This window comes from Bos indicus x Bos taurus, chromosome 10, assembly GCF_003369695.1.
Source record: "Bos indicus x Bos taurus breed Angus x Brahman F1 hybrid chromosome 10, Bos_hybrid_MaternalHap_v2.0, whole genome shotgun sequence".
NCBI classification, from domain to species: Eukaryota; Metazoa; Chordata; class Mammalia; order Artiodactyla; family Bovidae; genus Bos; species Bos indicus x Bos taurus.
In genome coordinates, this window is record NC_040085.1 from 37,345,035 (window position 1) to 37,361,010 (window position 15,976).

General features: G+C 37.8%; 1 protein-coding gene across 3 annotated transcripts in view; it reads left to right on the top strand.

Moving 5' to 3' along the window:
• The window catches only part of ATL1 (atlastin GTPase 1), an 84,446-nt gene that overhangs the window by 49,203 nt on the left and 19,267 nt on the right, over positions 1 to 15,976 (top strand). For all 3 annotated transcript variants that reach the window (XM_027553712.1, XM_027553713.1, XM_027553711.1), the window contains one exon: positions 288 to 344. In XM_027553712.1, the coding sequence (XP_027409513.1) occupies positions 288 to 344 (57 nt within the window). The remainder of the gene's footprint in view (positions 1 to 287; positions 345 to 15,976) is intronic.

Here is a 15,976-nt window from a genome sequence, read left to right on the forward strand (position 1 = left end):
AAAAAAAATTGTCCTACATTCTAGATATAAAGGTGTTATCTTTAAAATGGAAACTTCATTTTAAAATGTACTCTATGTCCTTAATTTTAAAATATATGATTACGGTAGCTCTACTTAATCTAATACTTAGTTACTTACAATGATTATTGCAGTCTTAATAATATAGTATTATGTTACAGCTAAAGAAAAAAATTAGTGAAAGAAAGCCAAGAAGATACTGAAGTTTTCTCTCTTTGTGTGTGTGGGTGCATGTGTGTGTGTGTGCGGATGTGTGATTTTCCTTGTAGCTTTTCACTGAATATGGCAGGCTGGCAATGGAAGAAACATTTCTGAAGCCATTTCAGGTGAGTGGGTATTAAATGATAATAAATTCTTATAAGAGTTTCCTGAAGACTATAACCAGGTATATTAATTGAGAGAGTCATGTTTCTTTCTCCATTCACAATAGCAAAAAAAAAAGAAAGAAAAGAAAAGAAAAAACATTGATAGTTAAGTAGAAAAATCCAAAATATAAAAATCTTTATGGAGAAAATATTTTCAAAATTTCATTAAAGATCATAAAGAAAAATTTTTATAAGCCAGAGAGATATACTATGATTCCAGATGGCATGATTTAATGTTGTGGAGAATCTAGTTTTCCTCAAATTAACCAATAAACTCAGTGCAATTCCAATTAAAACTATAACAGAATTTTTTGAGAAATGCAACACATTTTTCTATAACTTATCTGGGAAAATTAAGTTCTCTTTTAAGTCAGTTTTTAAAAAGAGAATCCAAATTGGGGGATTGAATACATACTAGAGAACCATAGCAATGAAAATGGTGCAATTCTGCACAGATATGAGGGAAAAAACCTGATGAAACTAAACAGCATTCAGAAATATCTCTCTCTGTATGGAAACCTTGCATTCATTAGTGGTCACATCATAAATCAGTGGGAAATGAGGGTTTGGAAAAACTAACTCACTTTTTGAAGAAAAAAATTGAATTTCTACTGAACACCATATATGGAAGGGATTCCCCAATTGTATTAAAAAACTAAATAAGGAATTTAAAAGTATAAAGTTAATAGAATAAAATATTGGAGAATATCGTCCTGAACCAGTGTGAAGAAACATTTATTCACTAAGACTCCCCCAGCAAAAAATGTGGTGAAAAATTGATGGATATTACTATATCAGAATAGAGTATTTCTGTTTATCGGAAGACTCTAAACAAAGTGACTCGATTGGTAGAAGGTACTAACAGTGTCAAAAGTCAACAATGGATTAATGTATAGAATGTGCAAGGAAGTACTGCAGTTAAGAATTGGATGACCATCAAAAACTGGCAAAGGAACCAATACACACCTATGCTGCTGCTGCTGCTGCTGAGTCGATTCAGTCGTGTCCAACTCTGTGCGACCCCATAGATGGCAGCCCACCAGGTTCCCCCGTCCCTGGGATTCTCCAGGCAAGAACACTGGAGGAGGTTGCCATTTCCTTCTCCAATGCATGAAAGTGAAAAGTGAAAGTGAAGTCATTCAGTAGTGTCGACTCTTCACGACCCCATGGACTGTAGCCCACCAGGCTCCTCTGTCCATGGGATTGTCCAGGCAAGAGTACTGGAGTGGGTTGCCATTGCCTTCTCCAGAGATGGACTATTCCTATGGGTTTGCAAACAGTCAGACATGACTGAGCAACTTTCACTTTCAAATAAGCCATGGACTTTGAGTGATTATGATAGCAGTGTAGTTTTATTCTTGGTTAAAAAAAAAAAGATACTATTCTGGTGAATAATGTTTATAGTAGGAGAGGCTATGCATGTGTCAGGGCAGGTGGTATATTTATGGCAAATCTTTGTACCTTTCTCTCAGTTTTACTATTCTAAAAAAAGTCTTAAAAAATCCTAAACAATTAAAAAATGATAAACTGAACTTAATTTAAAAGTTAGGCTGTTAAAGGAAACCTGAATGACTAACACATTTTCTAAGGAATATTAAGTCTTATTGATAATCAGTTAAAAATTAAAATGAGATACCACTTTTACACTCATTAGATAGGCAAAATGTGGAATATGGGGATAAATACCAAATGATTCCTAGAATTTGGATAAACGGGAACACTCAGACCCTATTGGTTAATAAGTGCAGCTTGTAGCAGCCATTCTGTGGAACAGGGCAAATATATAAGGATACTCATTGTAGCATTCATAGATCCTTAGTAGCAGGAAGTTGTAGCCAGCACAGGTGTCCATCACTTGAAGAACGGATACATAAAATAGGTTGAAAGACATACTCTGAAATATTTTTCAACATCCAAAGGCAATGAACCTGAAGTATAAGTAACATGACTAAAGTATTAAAATTTATATTAAATTAGTAGAGGGAAAGTTCGAGTTCTATAACATGATACTATTTGTGATTATTTAAAACTTCTTCATATGCAAAATAATTTATGTTAGAGTGAGTGTGGTTGAGAGCAGACAGTTGATGGGAGTGGGAATCTGGGGAAAATATGATAAAGTAAAACAAAAAAAGGGACCTTTGTATGGAAAGATGTTGGTATGCTGTGAGTGAAGGAGGGTGAGTCTCTCCTCTGAGATCTGGAGAAGCAGGTGGGGAGAGGAGTTGAGATAGAATGAAATGAATCTCTGCTTACAGTCTCCTGTGTGGTTTATAATACCTATTAGACTCTGTTGTCTTTTTAAAAATAATTTTTCACGTTAATAGTTGAAGTATTGTATAATAATTGGGCTATTTGCTTTCATTTTTCTCTTCTCTGAACTTGCTACCTCAGAACTCATTGGCATATATTGGGCAGTTCAGTTCAGTTCAGTTCAGTCGCTCAGTCGTGTCCGACTCTTTGCGACCCCATGAATCGCAGCACGCCAGGCCTCCCTGTCCATCACCAACTCCCGGAGTTCACTCAGACTCACGTCCATCAAGTCGGTGATGCTATCCAGCCAACTCATCCTCTGTCGTCCCTTTTTCCTCCTGCCCCCAATCCCTCCCAGCATCAGAGTCTTTTCCAATGAGTCAACTCTTCGCATGAGGTGGCCAAAGTACTGGAGTTTCAGCTTTAGCATCATTCCTTCCAAAGAAATCCCAGGACTGATCTCCTTTAGAATGGACTGGTTGGATCTCCTTGCAGTCCATGGGACTCTCAAGAGTCTTCTCCAGCACCACAGTTCAAAAGCATCAATTCTTCAGTGCTCAGCCTGCTTCACGGTCCAACTCTCACATCCATACACGACCACTGGAAAAACCATAGCCTTGACTAGACGGACCTTTGTTGGCAAAGTAAGGTCTCTGCTTTTCAATATGCTATCTAGGTTGGTCATAACTTTCCTTCCAAGGAGTAAGCGTCTTTTAATTTCATGGCTGCAGTCACCATCTGCAGTGATTTTGGAGCCCAAAAAAATAAAGTCTGACACTGTTTCCACCATTTCCCCATCTATTTCCCATGAAGTGATGGGACCGGATGCCATGATCTTCGTTTTCTGAATGTTGAGCTTTAAGCCAACTTTTTCACTCCGCTTTCACTTTCTTCAAGAGGCTTTTTAGTTCCTCTTCACTTTCTGCCATAAGGGTGGTGTCTTATATTGGGTAACTCCATAGTAATTCTGGAATGGAGTTTTCAGTCTTACCAGCAGGTGTCACTGCTTCTTATGCTTGGCTAGATAAACTGAAACCAAAAGAAACCAGCCAGTGCTCTGTTGATGGACAGATGGGTGGATAGATCGATAGGCCAACAGGCCTTTGGTAAAACAAAACTAACAAAAAACAATGAATTGAAAACAAACAATAGAAAAAACTTTGAGATTACTACTTGTTTGTAAACTGTTGGCATTACAAAAGAAAAAATTATGATTGAGTCAACATTGACTTCTGAACAGGTTTTGACTTATAAATCTAAGTATCTGAAATTGAAATGAGAAACTCATTAAATAGTAAAAGTGGCTTCCAAAGCTATTTAATAATTTAAGATTAAAGCAACCAAATTCAAACAAAAATATTTATCTCATGAAATTAAAATTCAAAATGTAAATATACTCGAATCACAGAACAACATTTAAGATATCAGCAAAATGATTCACAGTTAAATTAGAAAAAACATAGAAAAAATTCTGAAATAAAATAACTTTTAAATAAAAGTTTAATTCAGCAGTTTTTTTTAGCTGGTCACTGTTCCTATCCTCTTCCTCTGAGAAAATAGCAGTTTTACTTGTTTGGATAAAACTGTGGAGAAATTTTAAATACTGCCTGATAAAATAACAGAGAAGGCAATGGCACCCCACTCCAGTACTTTTGCCTGGAAAATCCCATGGACGGGGGAGCCTGGTAGGCTGCAGTCCATGGGGTCGCTACAGTCGGACACGACTGAGCGACTTCACTTTCACTTTTCACTTTCATGCATTGGAGAAAGAAATGGCAACCCACTCCAGTGTTCTTGCCTGGAGAATCCCAGAGACGGAGAAGCCTGGTGGGCTGTCATCTGTGGGGTCGCACAGAGTCGGACACGACTGCAGCGACTTAGCAGCAGCAGCAGCAGATAAAATAAAGTGATGGGCAGTGATATTTTTAAAATAATAATTTATATTAACTAAATTTGACAAATTTAAAATAGAATTCTTAACTCTGAAACAGAATGAAGCTGTAAATAATAAATAAGATCTGTCTTAGGCAGCAATAGAGAGGGCAATTAGCCAATGAAATGAATAGCTGAATTAACAGATTAACTTGATTTTTAAACCAAAAGTCAATTTATACCAAACAAACAAAATATCTATAATTGTATTTTAAAACTATGTTTTTAGAAAGAGAACTAAAAGCTTTTAGAGAACTAAAAGTGGATTCTGTTTAAAAGCAACTTTGAAATGTTAAGCTTAGCCAGTGGTGTGCTGGTTGATGTTTGTAACTGGCTAGAGAGAAGTGGAAGATGGGTCTGATTGTAGCATTTGCTGATTTCTGTGGTGTAAATACTTTTACTGTGACCAATTTCAGGCTACTGACATGCTGTCTCCTGACTTGTAAAATTCCTCAGATTTTAATAAGTCTTCCAAGGGAGCCTATAAAAGCCAGCTGTAGACTATTTAGCACAAGAAGTAAACTCATATTAAGACATAGCATTCTCTGACATGACTTACTTTCCCACTTGTCTTGCTCACTGTGAGCACTTGAATCTTAAGTATAACAGTCCAGCAAGAGCTACCTCATTAATGTAATTGTTCTTTAAAAATAATTAAAATAACTTGGTTCTTTAGCTCCTCTTCCTTAGGACTTCAAGAGGTTTGGTTGAGAATGAATACATTCCCATTAATTTAAACATGTAATACCCATAAATATTTGACAGGGACATTAGAAAATAATTTCCAGTTTTCTGTAAGGACCTGATAAAAAATACCTCATGAGGTGTGGGTAGGAAATTTGTCTGTACTTGGGCCTATGAATTTTTCTTCCTTGGTTATAGGGCACACCAGGTCCCATATAGCTCTACAACGAAATGATTACATCCTTGGGTCAAAATCTCTATTAGGAATTTTTCTGATTGTTAGACATTATTTGAAGTGCACATTAAATGAGCTGTTTACGGACTGTTTTTCAATACCAGGCATGACTGTCTTCCTCTAATGTTCTGTGCTCAGTGGTCAGCCATTAGTTATTTGTTACCCAAGGAAAGGCAGGTTTTCCATTTGTGTGGCTCTCCAGCTTTCTCTGTGTGCTTGTCACTCGTGCCCTCTCAAGTCTGCTGGACTGACATGGTGGAGAGGGTTTTCACTTGTTCTATAATGTCATGATAACAGGAAGTTTGATGTTAGGCCTAAGCTGAAAAGGATTCCCCCTCCAGGCTTCAACAAACAGTACATGAACCATGAACTTCCAGATGTTCAAGCTGGATTTAGAAAAAGGCAGAGGAATCAGAGATCAAATTGCCAACATCTATTGGATCTTCGTAAAAGCAAGAGAGTTGCAGGAAAACATCTACTTTTGCTTTATTGACTATGCAAAACCCTTTGACTGTGTGGATCACAAAAAACTGTGGAAAATTCTCAAAGAGATGGGAATACCAGAAGACCTGACCTGTCTCTTGAGAAATCTGTATGCAGGTCAGGAAGCAACAGTTAGAACTGGACATGGAACAACAGCCTGGTTCCAAATCGGGAAAGGAGTACATCAGGGCTGTATATTGTCACCCTGCTTATTTAACTTATATGCAGAGTACATCATGTGAAACACTGGGCTGGATGAAGCACAAGCTGGAATCAAGATTGCCAGGAGAAATATCAATAACCTCAGGTATGCAGATGATACCACCCTTATGGCAGAAAGTGAAGAAGAACTAAATAGCCTCTTGATGAAAATAAAAGAGGAGAGTGGAAAAGTTGGCTTAAAACTCAACATTCAGAAAACCAAGATCATGGGATCCAGTCCCTTCACTTCATGGCAAATAAATGGGGAAGCAATGGAAATAGTGATAGACTATTTTTCTGGGCTCCAAAATCACTGCAGATGGTGATTGCAGCCATGAAATTAAAAGACATTTGCTCCTTGGAAGAAAAACTATGACCAACCTAGACAGCATATTAAAAAGCAGAGACATTAGTTTCCAACAAAGGTCCATCTAGTCAAGGCTGTGGTTTTTCCAGTGGTCATGTATGGATGTGAGTTGGACTGTGAAGAAAGCTGAGTGCCGAAGAATTGATGCTTTTGAATTGTGGTGTTGAAGAACACTCTTGAGAGTCCCTTGGACTGCAAGGAGATCCAACCAGTCCATTCTAAAGGAGATCGATCCTGGGTGTTCTTTGGAAGGACTGATGCTAAAGCTGAAACTCCAGTACTTTGGCCACCTCATGTGAAGAGTTGACTCATTGGAAAAGACTCTGATGCTGGAGGGGATTGGGGGCAGGAGGAGAAGGGGACGACAGAGGATGAGATGGCTGGATGGCATCGCCAACTCGATGGACGTGAATTTGAGTGAACTCTGAGAGTTGGGGATGGACAGGGAGGCCTGGCGTGCTGCGATTCATGAGGTCCCAAAGAGTTGGACACGACTGAGCGACTAAACTGAACTGAACTGAATGTTATATTATTAAATGTGCCTGTTGGCTACAACAGCTTAGGAGTTTACTGTGTAACCATTTCATGTCCTCTAATTATATAGGCTACAAAGAAATGGAAACATCTCCCAGTTTACTAATGTGTAATCTCAAGGTTCTCTTGAGCCAGTTTTTTAGATATCAGTAATTTCCCAGTGGCATTTCTATGGTGGGTATCTTTGTAAGTAAGTCTACAGGAGCTGACTTTAATCAGTTTAATCTTCAGTAAGTTTAAATATTGATACAAGCCACAATATTCCTGAACCCTAGTCCCTTTAAGCTAAAGCCCTGAATATATCCAGTTATTCCTGAACCTCTCTAGGGCATGATGCCCTGAGATAGATTGGTAAGAGTGCTATCAGTATTTCGGTTGTGTGGCTAATACAGAAGAAACGGATTAATTCATCCCAATTTTCTCCCATAGCATTTTTATTAATCATTTTGGTATGCTTAGAGGCCCATCAATACCCTAAACCTTTGGAATAGATTTGACTCACCACATACCTGTATACACAGATCATAACTAAGATGACAGAGGTGTTTGCTACCTCAGTTGTAGTAATCATTTCACAATATATATTTGTATTGAATAATCACATTGCAGACCTTAAATGTACACAGTGTGTTATATGTCAATTATATCTCACAAAAGCTGGGAAAAAAACAATTTGAATTCTCTTTGTGAAATAAGAGTGGAACTCAATTCTTCATGTTCCTTTCAGTGGAGTTGTAATTATAGATACCTCCATTCCAGTTTTAAACTGAAGATTGCTAGAAAATAACAGTAGAGGAAGCTTATGATAATGTACTATTATATTAGGATAAACCTTCTGTTTCTCACAGTTTTCCTGTCCAAATTGGTCCTACATATGGAAAATCAGGAATTATGCTACAATGGTTTACTTAATTATATTTAAGGACCCTTTATTCCCATGATTTGAGTGTTCCTCTCTGGAATAAAATTTGATAGTGATTTCAGCTACTTCAGATTTTCAAAACAAAACATCCTTGGTCAAATATCTATGATGACTGAAACTGCCAAGTGATACCAGAGAAATCCATGATTTCACTGAGAAAATGAGAAGCTATTATTTGGCTGCTTGGGCTGTAAATGAAAGGAAAAGACATTCTATTGGTGGGGCTGAGGAAAAGGACAGCAGTTTGAGAAAGGTGCCTTATCACATGTTCTGTCCAGAGAGTGATTTAGGTAATCTGAGAATTGTATGAAATTAGAATAAAATATTCATCTGGCTACTCAGAATTAGGTCAGTGGTATAGAACAGGATTCCCCCAGTGTCCTTATGTAGATTCATAAAATGTCTGGAAGACCTACATAATAATAATAATATTTTATTGAACTCTTATTTTTGTGCCAGGCCCCATGGTCAGTATATTTCTTACATGATTCACATGAATGTTCATTATAGTTATATAAAATAAGTAATGTTGTCACTCCTTCTTTATTCCTTTCTATTTTTTTTTTTAACTGATGGGGAAACACTGAGGCTTAGAGTAGTTAAGAAACTTGTCCTAGGCCACATGTATCTTTAAGTTGCAGAGCTGGCCTTCAACCTAGGCCACAGGCTCAAAGCCCTTGCATTTCACCACCACCCCTTAATGCCTCTCGTCCTCTTTCTGATGCTAGGTGCTTACTGAACTGTAGCTTGTGGTCTTATAGTTGAATGTGCAAATCCCATCCCACTAGCTAAATTATAAATATGTTAAGAGCAGGACCTTTGCAGTTAACTTTGTTTAGTCTAGACCACCTATTTTATAGGCTTCCCAGGTGGCTCAGTGATAAAGAATCTGACTCCTAATGCAAGAGACTCAGAAGAGACAGGTTCTATCCTTAAGTTGGGAAAATACCCTGGGGTAGGAAATGGCAACCCACTCTAATATTCTTGCCTGGAAAATTCCAGGGACAGAGGAGCCTAGCAGGCTACAGTCCATGGGGTACCAAAGTGTCAGACATGACTGAGTATATACACACCACCTACTTTATATATAGCAGACATTTAATTAATGCTTGCTAATTATGGCATTGGAAGGAAAGTTATGACCAACCTAGATAGCATATTCAAAAGCAGAGACATTACTTTGCCAACAAAGGTCCGTCTGGTCAAGGCTATGGTTTTTCCTGTGGTCATGTATGGATGTGAGAGTTGGACTGTGAGAAGGCTGAGCGCCAAAGAATTGATGCTTTTGAACTGTGGTGTTAGAGAAGACTCTTGAGAGTCCCTTGGACTGCAAGGAGATCCAACCAGTCCATTCTGAAGGAGATCAGCCCTGAGATTTCTTTGGAAGGAATGATGCTAAAGCTGAAACTCCAGTACTTTGGCCACCTCATGTGAAGAGTTGACTCAATGGAAAAGACTCTGATGCTGGGAGGGATTGGGGGCAGGAGGAGAAGGGGACGACAGAGGATGAGATGGCTGGATGGCATCACTAGTCTGGGTGACCTCTGGGAGTTGGTGATGGACAGGGAGGCCTGGCGTGCTGCAATTCATGGGGTCACAAAGAGTTGGACACGACTGAGCTGAACTGAACTGAATTATGGCATTATATGCATATTTAGGATTGTATATAGTTTGCATACAAATAAACTTATTGGACCCAAAATTGGAAAACCTGGATTCAAGATTTGGTGTAGCTATTACATATCCTCCCTAGTATTACCTCTTTACATTTTTAAGATAAGACCCATGAACACAGTTTAAGTCAAAAATTGATATGAATGTGTCCAAAATGCTTATACTGGGTGTGGCCCCTTCTTGAACTGCAGAAACACAATCATAAAATTCGTTTTCAATGGAAAAAGGTAGTAGGATTTCTGAATTGAAAGTATTACATTGATGGTTTATAATTTAAAAGTCTTTACATTTAATTAGTGAAGACTAACAGAAAAAAGTGAGATGTTCTCAGTTAGCAACAGTTTGTATGTGGTATCATCGGATTTAAAGGTGGTCTTAGTGCATAATCTGTAGATGCTTCAAGTAGTTTAGACAAGACTGCAACTGCTCTGAGGCAGGGAGGATAAGCCATGACTATTGGATCAAGAAATAGGCCATAAAAGACATTGAGTCTTGGATGTTGACCATGTTGTTGATTTAATAACTGCCATGACCTAACCTTTTTATATGTATAAAAAATCAAGATTTATGATAATTTGGAAGGGGTTAATCTGGACTCAGGCTCCCCTGGTGGCTCAGTGATAAAGAACCCACCTGCCAATGCAGGAAATGTGGGTTCAGTCCCTGGGCTGGGAAGATCCCCTGGAGAAGAAAATGGCAACCCACTCCAGTATTCTTACTTAGGAAATCCCATGGACAAAGGAGTGTGACGGGGCTACAGTCCTTGGGATCACAAAAGACTCTGACAGGACTTAGCAACTAAACACCACCACCAACAATCTGGACTGTTACAGATTATTCTCTCATTTTTCTGTCTGTATCCGTGGAAACTTTTACTCAAAGAGATTCTTCAGTTTCTTTTTTAATCATGTACAGTGTAGGTATCTTTAGCTAATATGAAACTTTGGTTCTTTCAGCAGATTTTCTGCTTAAAGTATCTATAGGTGTCCCTATACAAAAGCCTGTCTGAAAAGCCAGCCATAAAGTGTAAATTTCTAAGTAGATGATTTCTCTTTCAAGTTTTTTTTTTTCTGATTCCTGTATTTTATGTCTGTTCAGTTCAGTTGCTCAGTCGTGTCCGACTGTTTGCAACCCCATGAACCTCAGCACGCCAGGCCTCCCTGTCCATCACCACCTCCCGGAGTTCACCCAACCCATTTCCATTGAGTTGGTGATGCCATCCAACCATCTCATCTGCTGTCATCCCGTTCTCCTCTGAGCCCATTTTAAAAAGGGAAGACAATGTTCCCTTTATTTTGGCTATTTAAGTACTGAGAGTATTGTTTGAAATATTCCTGAAGTCTATTTTTAAAGTTTCCTATTGATTCATCCTTGTTTTGTTCACAATTTTTAGTTGATGTCCAATTCATCTCAGAGAAAGTCTTCTGAAATGGCCTTGCATTGTGTTTTTCTATACTTCTTGCCCTTAAAGGGCTATTAAAATTTTTATTCTTATTTTTTTATGATGAGCTGGGATATTTAAATGCTCTCCTGGTCTTTTTACTGCTTTTAACCAATTTTTTCTAACCTAACAATTTTTTTCCAACCTAACAAGAGGGACTAATAATTAAGTGAACTTAGTTGGAAAATAACTGATAATTCAGGATACTAAGCAACAGAATCCTGAATTCTGCAGCAAATTTCTGTCTTCCTGTGCTAAAAGAAATTCCTTATAACTGAGGCCAGTGTTTAAATTCAACTTCTATACAATAGTCTTCAGATATAGTAGCTTTAAGCAGTTGGGGCAATATGACTACTTCTTTCCTGCAAAAATCACTAAGGAAATGGTTCAGGAGGTCAGAGGAAGAAAAAGAATGTATTGAAGGAGTGAAGTGATTGGTGAAGATAAAACTGAGCAGAGAGAGATACACTGTCAGTAGGGTAAATTTCAGAAGGTTAGAGAGTGAAATTGAGTCTTCCAGAGTCAGCAGTTTGTTTTGAGGCCTCAGTTTACTCATTAAAGGAGCTGACTAATGAGTGTTTTTTATTTTATCTTCATTTTTATAGAACATCTTATTTTTATTATTTGTTTTGACATGTCTGAAGCTTAACACAATGTTATTCTAAATTTTTAAGGGTAATTTATTACTGTAAATGCAAATATTAGGATTGTAATGCAATACAAATAGGAAGCAGAAATTATTCCAGGAGAAGACTGCAGCTTTGATATACACAAGCCTGTAACAAACAAGTTGCTCAAATTGTGTGCTTATGAAAAGCACCTGGGTCCTCAAGCAAGTGTTAGAACAGTGCTATGTACAGTCAATAATCTGATAGTCATCGATCCTACATTATGGACTAAACAAAGTAATTTGCAAATTGACAAGAATGAGAATGGCCTCTAAGTGTTGTAGAGAACTCAAGGCAAAACTTGACCGACTACTTTTGCATAAATTTGTTGCTGGTTTAACAGACCTCCAACCCTTAGTCTTTGGAGCATCCTGATTAATCTGGTTACTACTTAAGACAGGTCTTTGCCTGTGTTCTTTATAAAGCACTTCCTTATACATTCAGTGACACAAGACAATTCAAGATAAAATACAAGACAATACTTTGTATGAATTTTCAAACAAAAGAAGGAAAAGCAGCAAAAAAAAAAACAAAAACAGATTAATGGCAAAAATATTTACTGAATAATATACCTCTAAAACAAAAGTTCTAATAACATTATACAAAAGTTAGGTATAATTTTTTATTCAATGAGTGCACTTACCAAAAAAAAGGTTGAATTACCCTTTACAGAGACATAGAACTAATGACCCATATAAAGACGCACTGAGTCTTTATAACAAAAATTCTAGGATAACAAATTAATCAGCAGCAAGAGCTCAGTGAAACAAATTAGAACTCAGATTTATCATTGTTGAGGCAGATTCACCTCTAAGTAAATTTCAACAGATGGAATTTGGGAACAGGGAACATGGCAAGTACACATGTTAACCTGAGGTTCATAGGGAATACTGCCCAGGGAGGGTGTTCAGAACTATCTCAGTAGGACTTCAGAATTGTTGGAGGATGAGACCTTCACTCAAAACCTGATACAAAAACCAGAGCTGGGTTTATTGGTTAATTTAGTAAAAGAGTTATACTTGGGAGTTTCATTAAGCAAAACAAATGATTATTATGTAGAGTTGGGGGCTTTGTCTTGGATTTTCATGGTTTACAGAGACAAGAATGGGTGGACATCAGTTTTTTAATTATTTTTTTGTTGTTGAATACAGAAGCATGTTTTATGTCTGGTTATAGAGGTTAGCAATGGGTTGACATAGCCTCAGTTAGTTTTCTGAGGTGATTCTTCTAATTCTTGACTGACTTTTAAAGCATGAAGCTGTCACTGGTTGGCTTCCAGTGGGCTGTTGGTTGAAGTGAGGTGTTACTTACTTAGAAGGGTTTAAAATGAGTTCCAGTGTTTACTTACTACCTGAAGCTGAAATTAAAACTGAACTTGATTGATTAAATAGGTTAAACCAGTTCAGGTATTCACTGGCTACATTGATTCTAGAACAGTTTTTTCCTGGGAGTTTGGGAGTGTTTTCATGTATTTATAATGGATGTGCACATAAATTTAGCATTATAATTCAGATAACATTTTTTCATGTAAGCCTTTTTATACTGACTTAATACATGTATGGATACACTCCACACATTTGTAATATTAATAGCTATGTAATATATTAATATGCCATAATGTATATAACCATTCCCAGTTGTTGAGCCTTTGAACTTTTTTCCATTTTTCACTAATAATGGTGCTATAGCACTCCTTTTGAATGGTCTTCAAAGGAAAATAAACAAAAGTTTCAATGTTTTTCATAATTTTCATCCTATGATCACTTGAAGGATATGCAAAGTGTAGGTCCATCATTTTCCCCAGTTGCCTGACTGGATTTAATTTATTTTTTAAAAGTATGACTTCAGAAATTTTTATCTGAGAAAGTTAGAGTAATCTGTATTCTTGACTTTTTAAATCTCGACCTATATGTATGAACAAATCAAAATTCAGCAGTGTGGAACAATGGATGGATTTTGAAATAAGGACTGAAATTCATAGCATTCCATACAGGATAAACGTAAAGCATATGAATTATTTAGGGAGGGGATGGGGACAGTGGGTGTACTGTAGCTGGCTTATACCACTTTGAGAGCTAACTAGTAAATATTCAGGAGTTACATAAGCCAGTTATTAAACTGTTGTAGCTTGAAATCAGCTATGGTAGGCACATTTGCACAGCAGAAATTGTCAAATGCCACAAATCAAGGCATGTTGATGTTGTTGGAGAGCCAGTTTATACCAGCGCAGCACTGGATGGGAGCATTAGGGAAGCAACTTAGAATTTGACACTAGAGGTAGGTAGGATATAGGGTACTTATTTAAGAAAATAAGACTTCATCTTTGATCCTATTCTACACATGGTCCTCATTTGATTGACTTGGGAAGATGCCCAGTGAAAAAGACCAAGAAAAGAGACTAAACTCTTCCAAGAAAAATGCAAAATATAGCCAAATCCACATAGTTGGTTTCATTTACACTGATTCATGAACCTCTATTTTGCAAGAGTTGCTTCTTATCTAACCTCTATTTTCAAAGTGCATGTTTTAGGTAGAAATGTTCTAAATACAAATTATCATATTTTGACAAAAATGTTGACAAGAATGAACATCTATCTAAAGATAGTGGACTATTTAAAGATAGTGTATATGGATATTTTTAAATGCTCTCCTCCACAGGAGTCTCTCCTTTCCCCACAAGAATCCACAGGACACACACATACACATGGGGGCGAGGGGGACTTACACTGTAATGAAACAAGAAATATCCATAATTCTAACTAAGACGTGTCCCTGCTTAAGGAAAGAAGATGTGAGCTAAGGATTACTTACCAAGGGCACAAAATGTTATTAGCATATAAGAATACAAAGAATGTTGTTACTATGAGCCCTTAATGAGAAATCTCCTGAAGAATGAGCTTCAGTTAAGCAAAGGTAGCGTAATGCCAAAGCCTTTGACTGTGTGGATCACAATAAACTGTGGAAAATTCTGAATGAGATGGGAATACCAGACCACCTGATCTGCCTCTTGAGAAATTTATATGCAGGTCAGGAAGCAACAGTTCGAACTGGACATGGAATAACAGACTGGTTCCAAATAAGAAAAGGAGTACATCAAGGCTGTATATTGTCACCCTGTTTATTTAACTTATATGCAGAGTACATCATGAGAAACGCTGGGCTGGAAGAAACACAAGCTGGAATCAAGATTGCCGGGAGACATATCAATAACCTCAGATATGCAGATGACACCACCCTTATGGCAGAAAGTGAAGAGGAACTCAAAAGCCTCTTGATGAAAGTGAAAGCGGAGAGTGAAAACGTTGGCTTAAAGCTCAACATTCAGAAAACGAAGATCATGGCATCTGATCCCATCACTTCATGCGAAATAGATGGGGAAACAGTGGAAATAGTGTCAGACTTTATTTTTCTGGGCTCCAAAATCACTGCAGATGGTGATTGCAGCCATGAAATTAAAAGACACTTACTCCTTGGAAGGAAAGTTATGACCAACCTAGATAGCATATTCAAAAGCAGAGACATTACTTTGCCAACAAAGATTTGTCTAGTCAAGGCTATGGTTTTTCCTGTGGTCATGTATGGATGTGAGAGTTGGACTGTGAAGAAGGCTGAGCGCCAAAGAATTGATGCTTTTGAACTGTGGTGTTGGAGAAGACTCTTGAGAGTCCCTTGGACTGCAAGGAGATCCAACCAGTTCATTCTGAAGGAGATCAGCCCTGGGATTTCTTTGGAAGGAATGATGCTAAAGCTGAAACTCCAGTACTTTGGCCACCTCATGTGAAGAGTTGACTCACTGGAAAAGACTGATGCTGGGAGGGATTGGGGGCAGGAGGAGAAGGAGACGACAGAGGATGAGATGGCTGGATGGCATCACTGACTCGATGGACGTGAGTCTGGGTAAACTCCGGGAGTTGGTGATGGACAGGGAGGCCTGGTGTGCTACGATTCATGGGGTCGCAAAGAGTCGGACACAACTGAGCGACTGATCTGATCTAATCTGATCTGAACGTAAGTTCACCGAAGGAGAAATAATCATATACTATGTGCCTCCTAATAAAAGAACACTCTGCTTCATAGAGTCTTGCCAAAAAGTAAAACCAGAGTCAGATCACAACTCTGTATCCAGTTGCCAATTTGTAGGAAATTCAGAGGACGAAAGAACATGTTGAACTGCCCTGTGACTATGCAGTCAGCAAGGT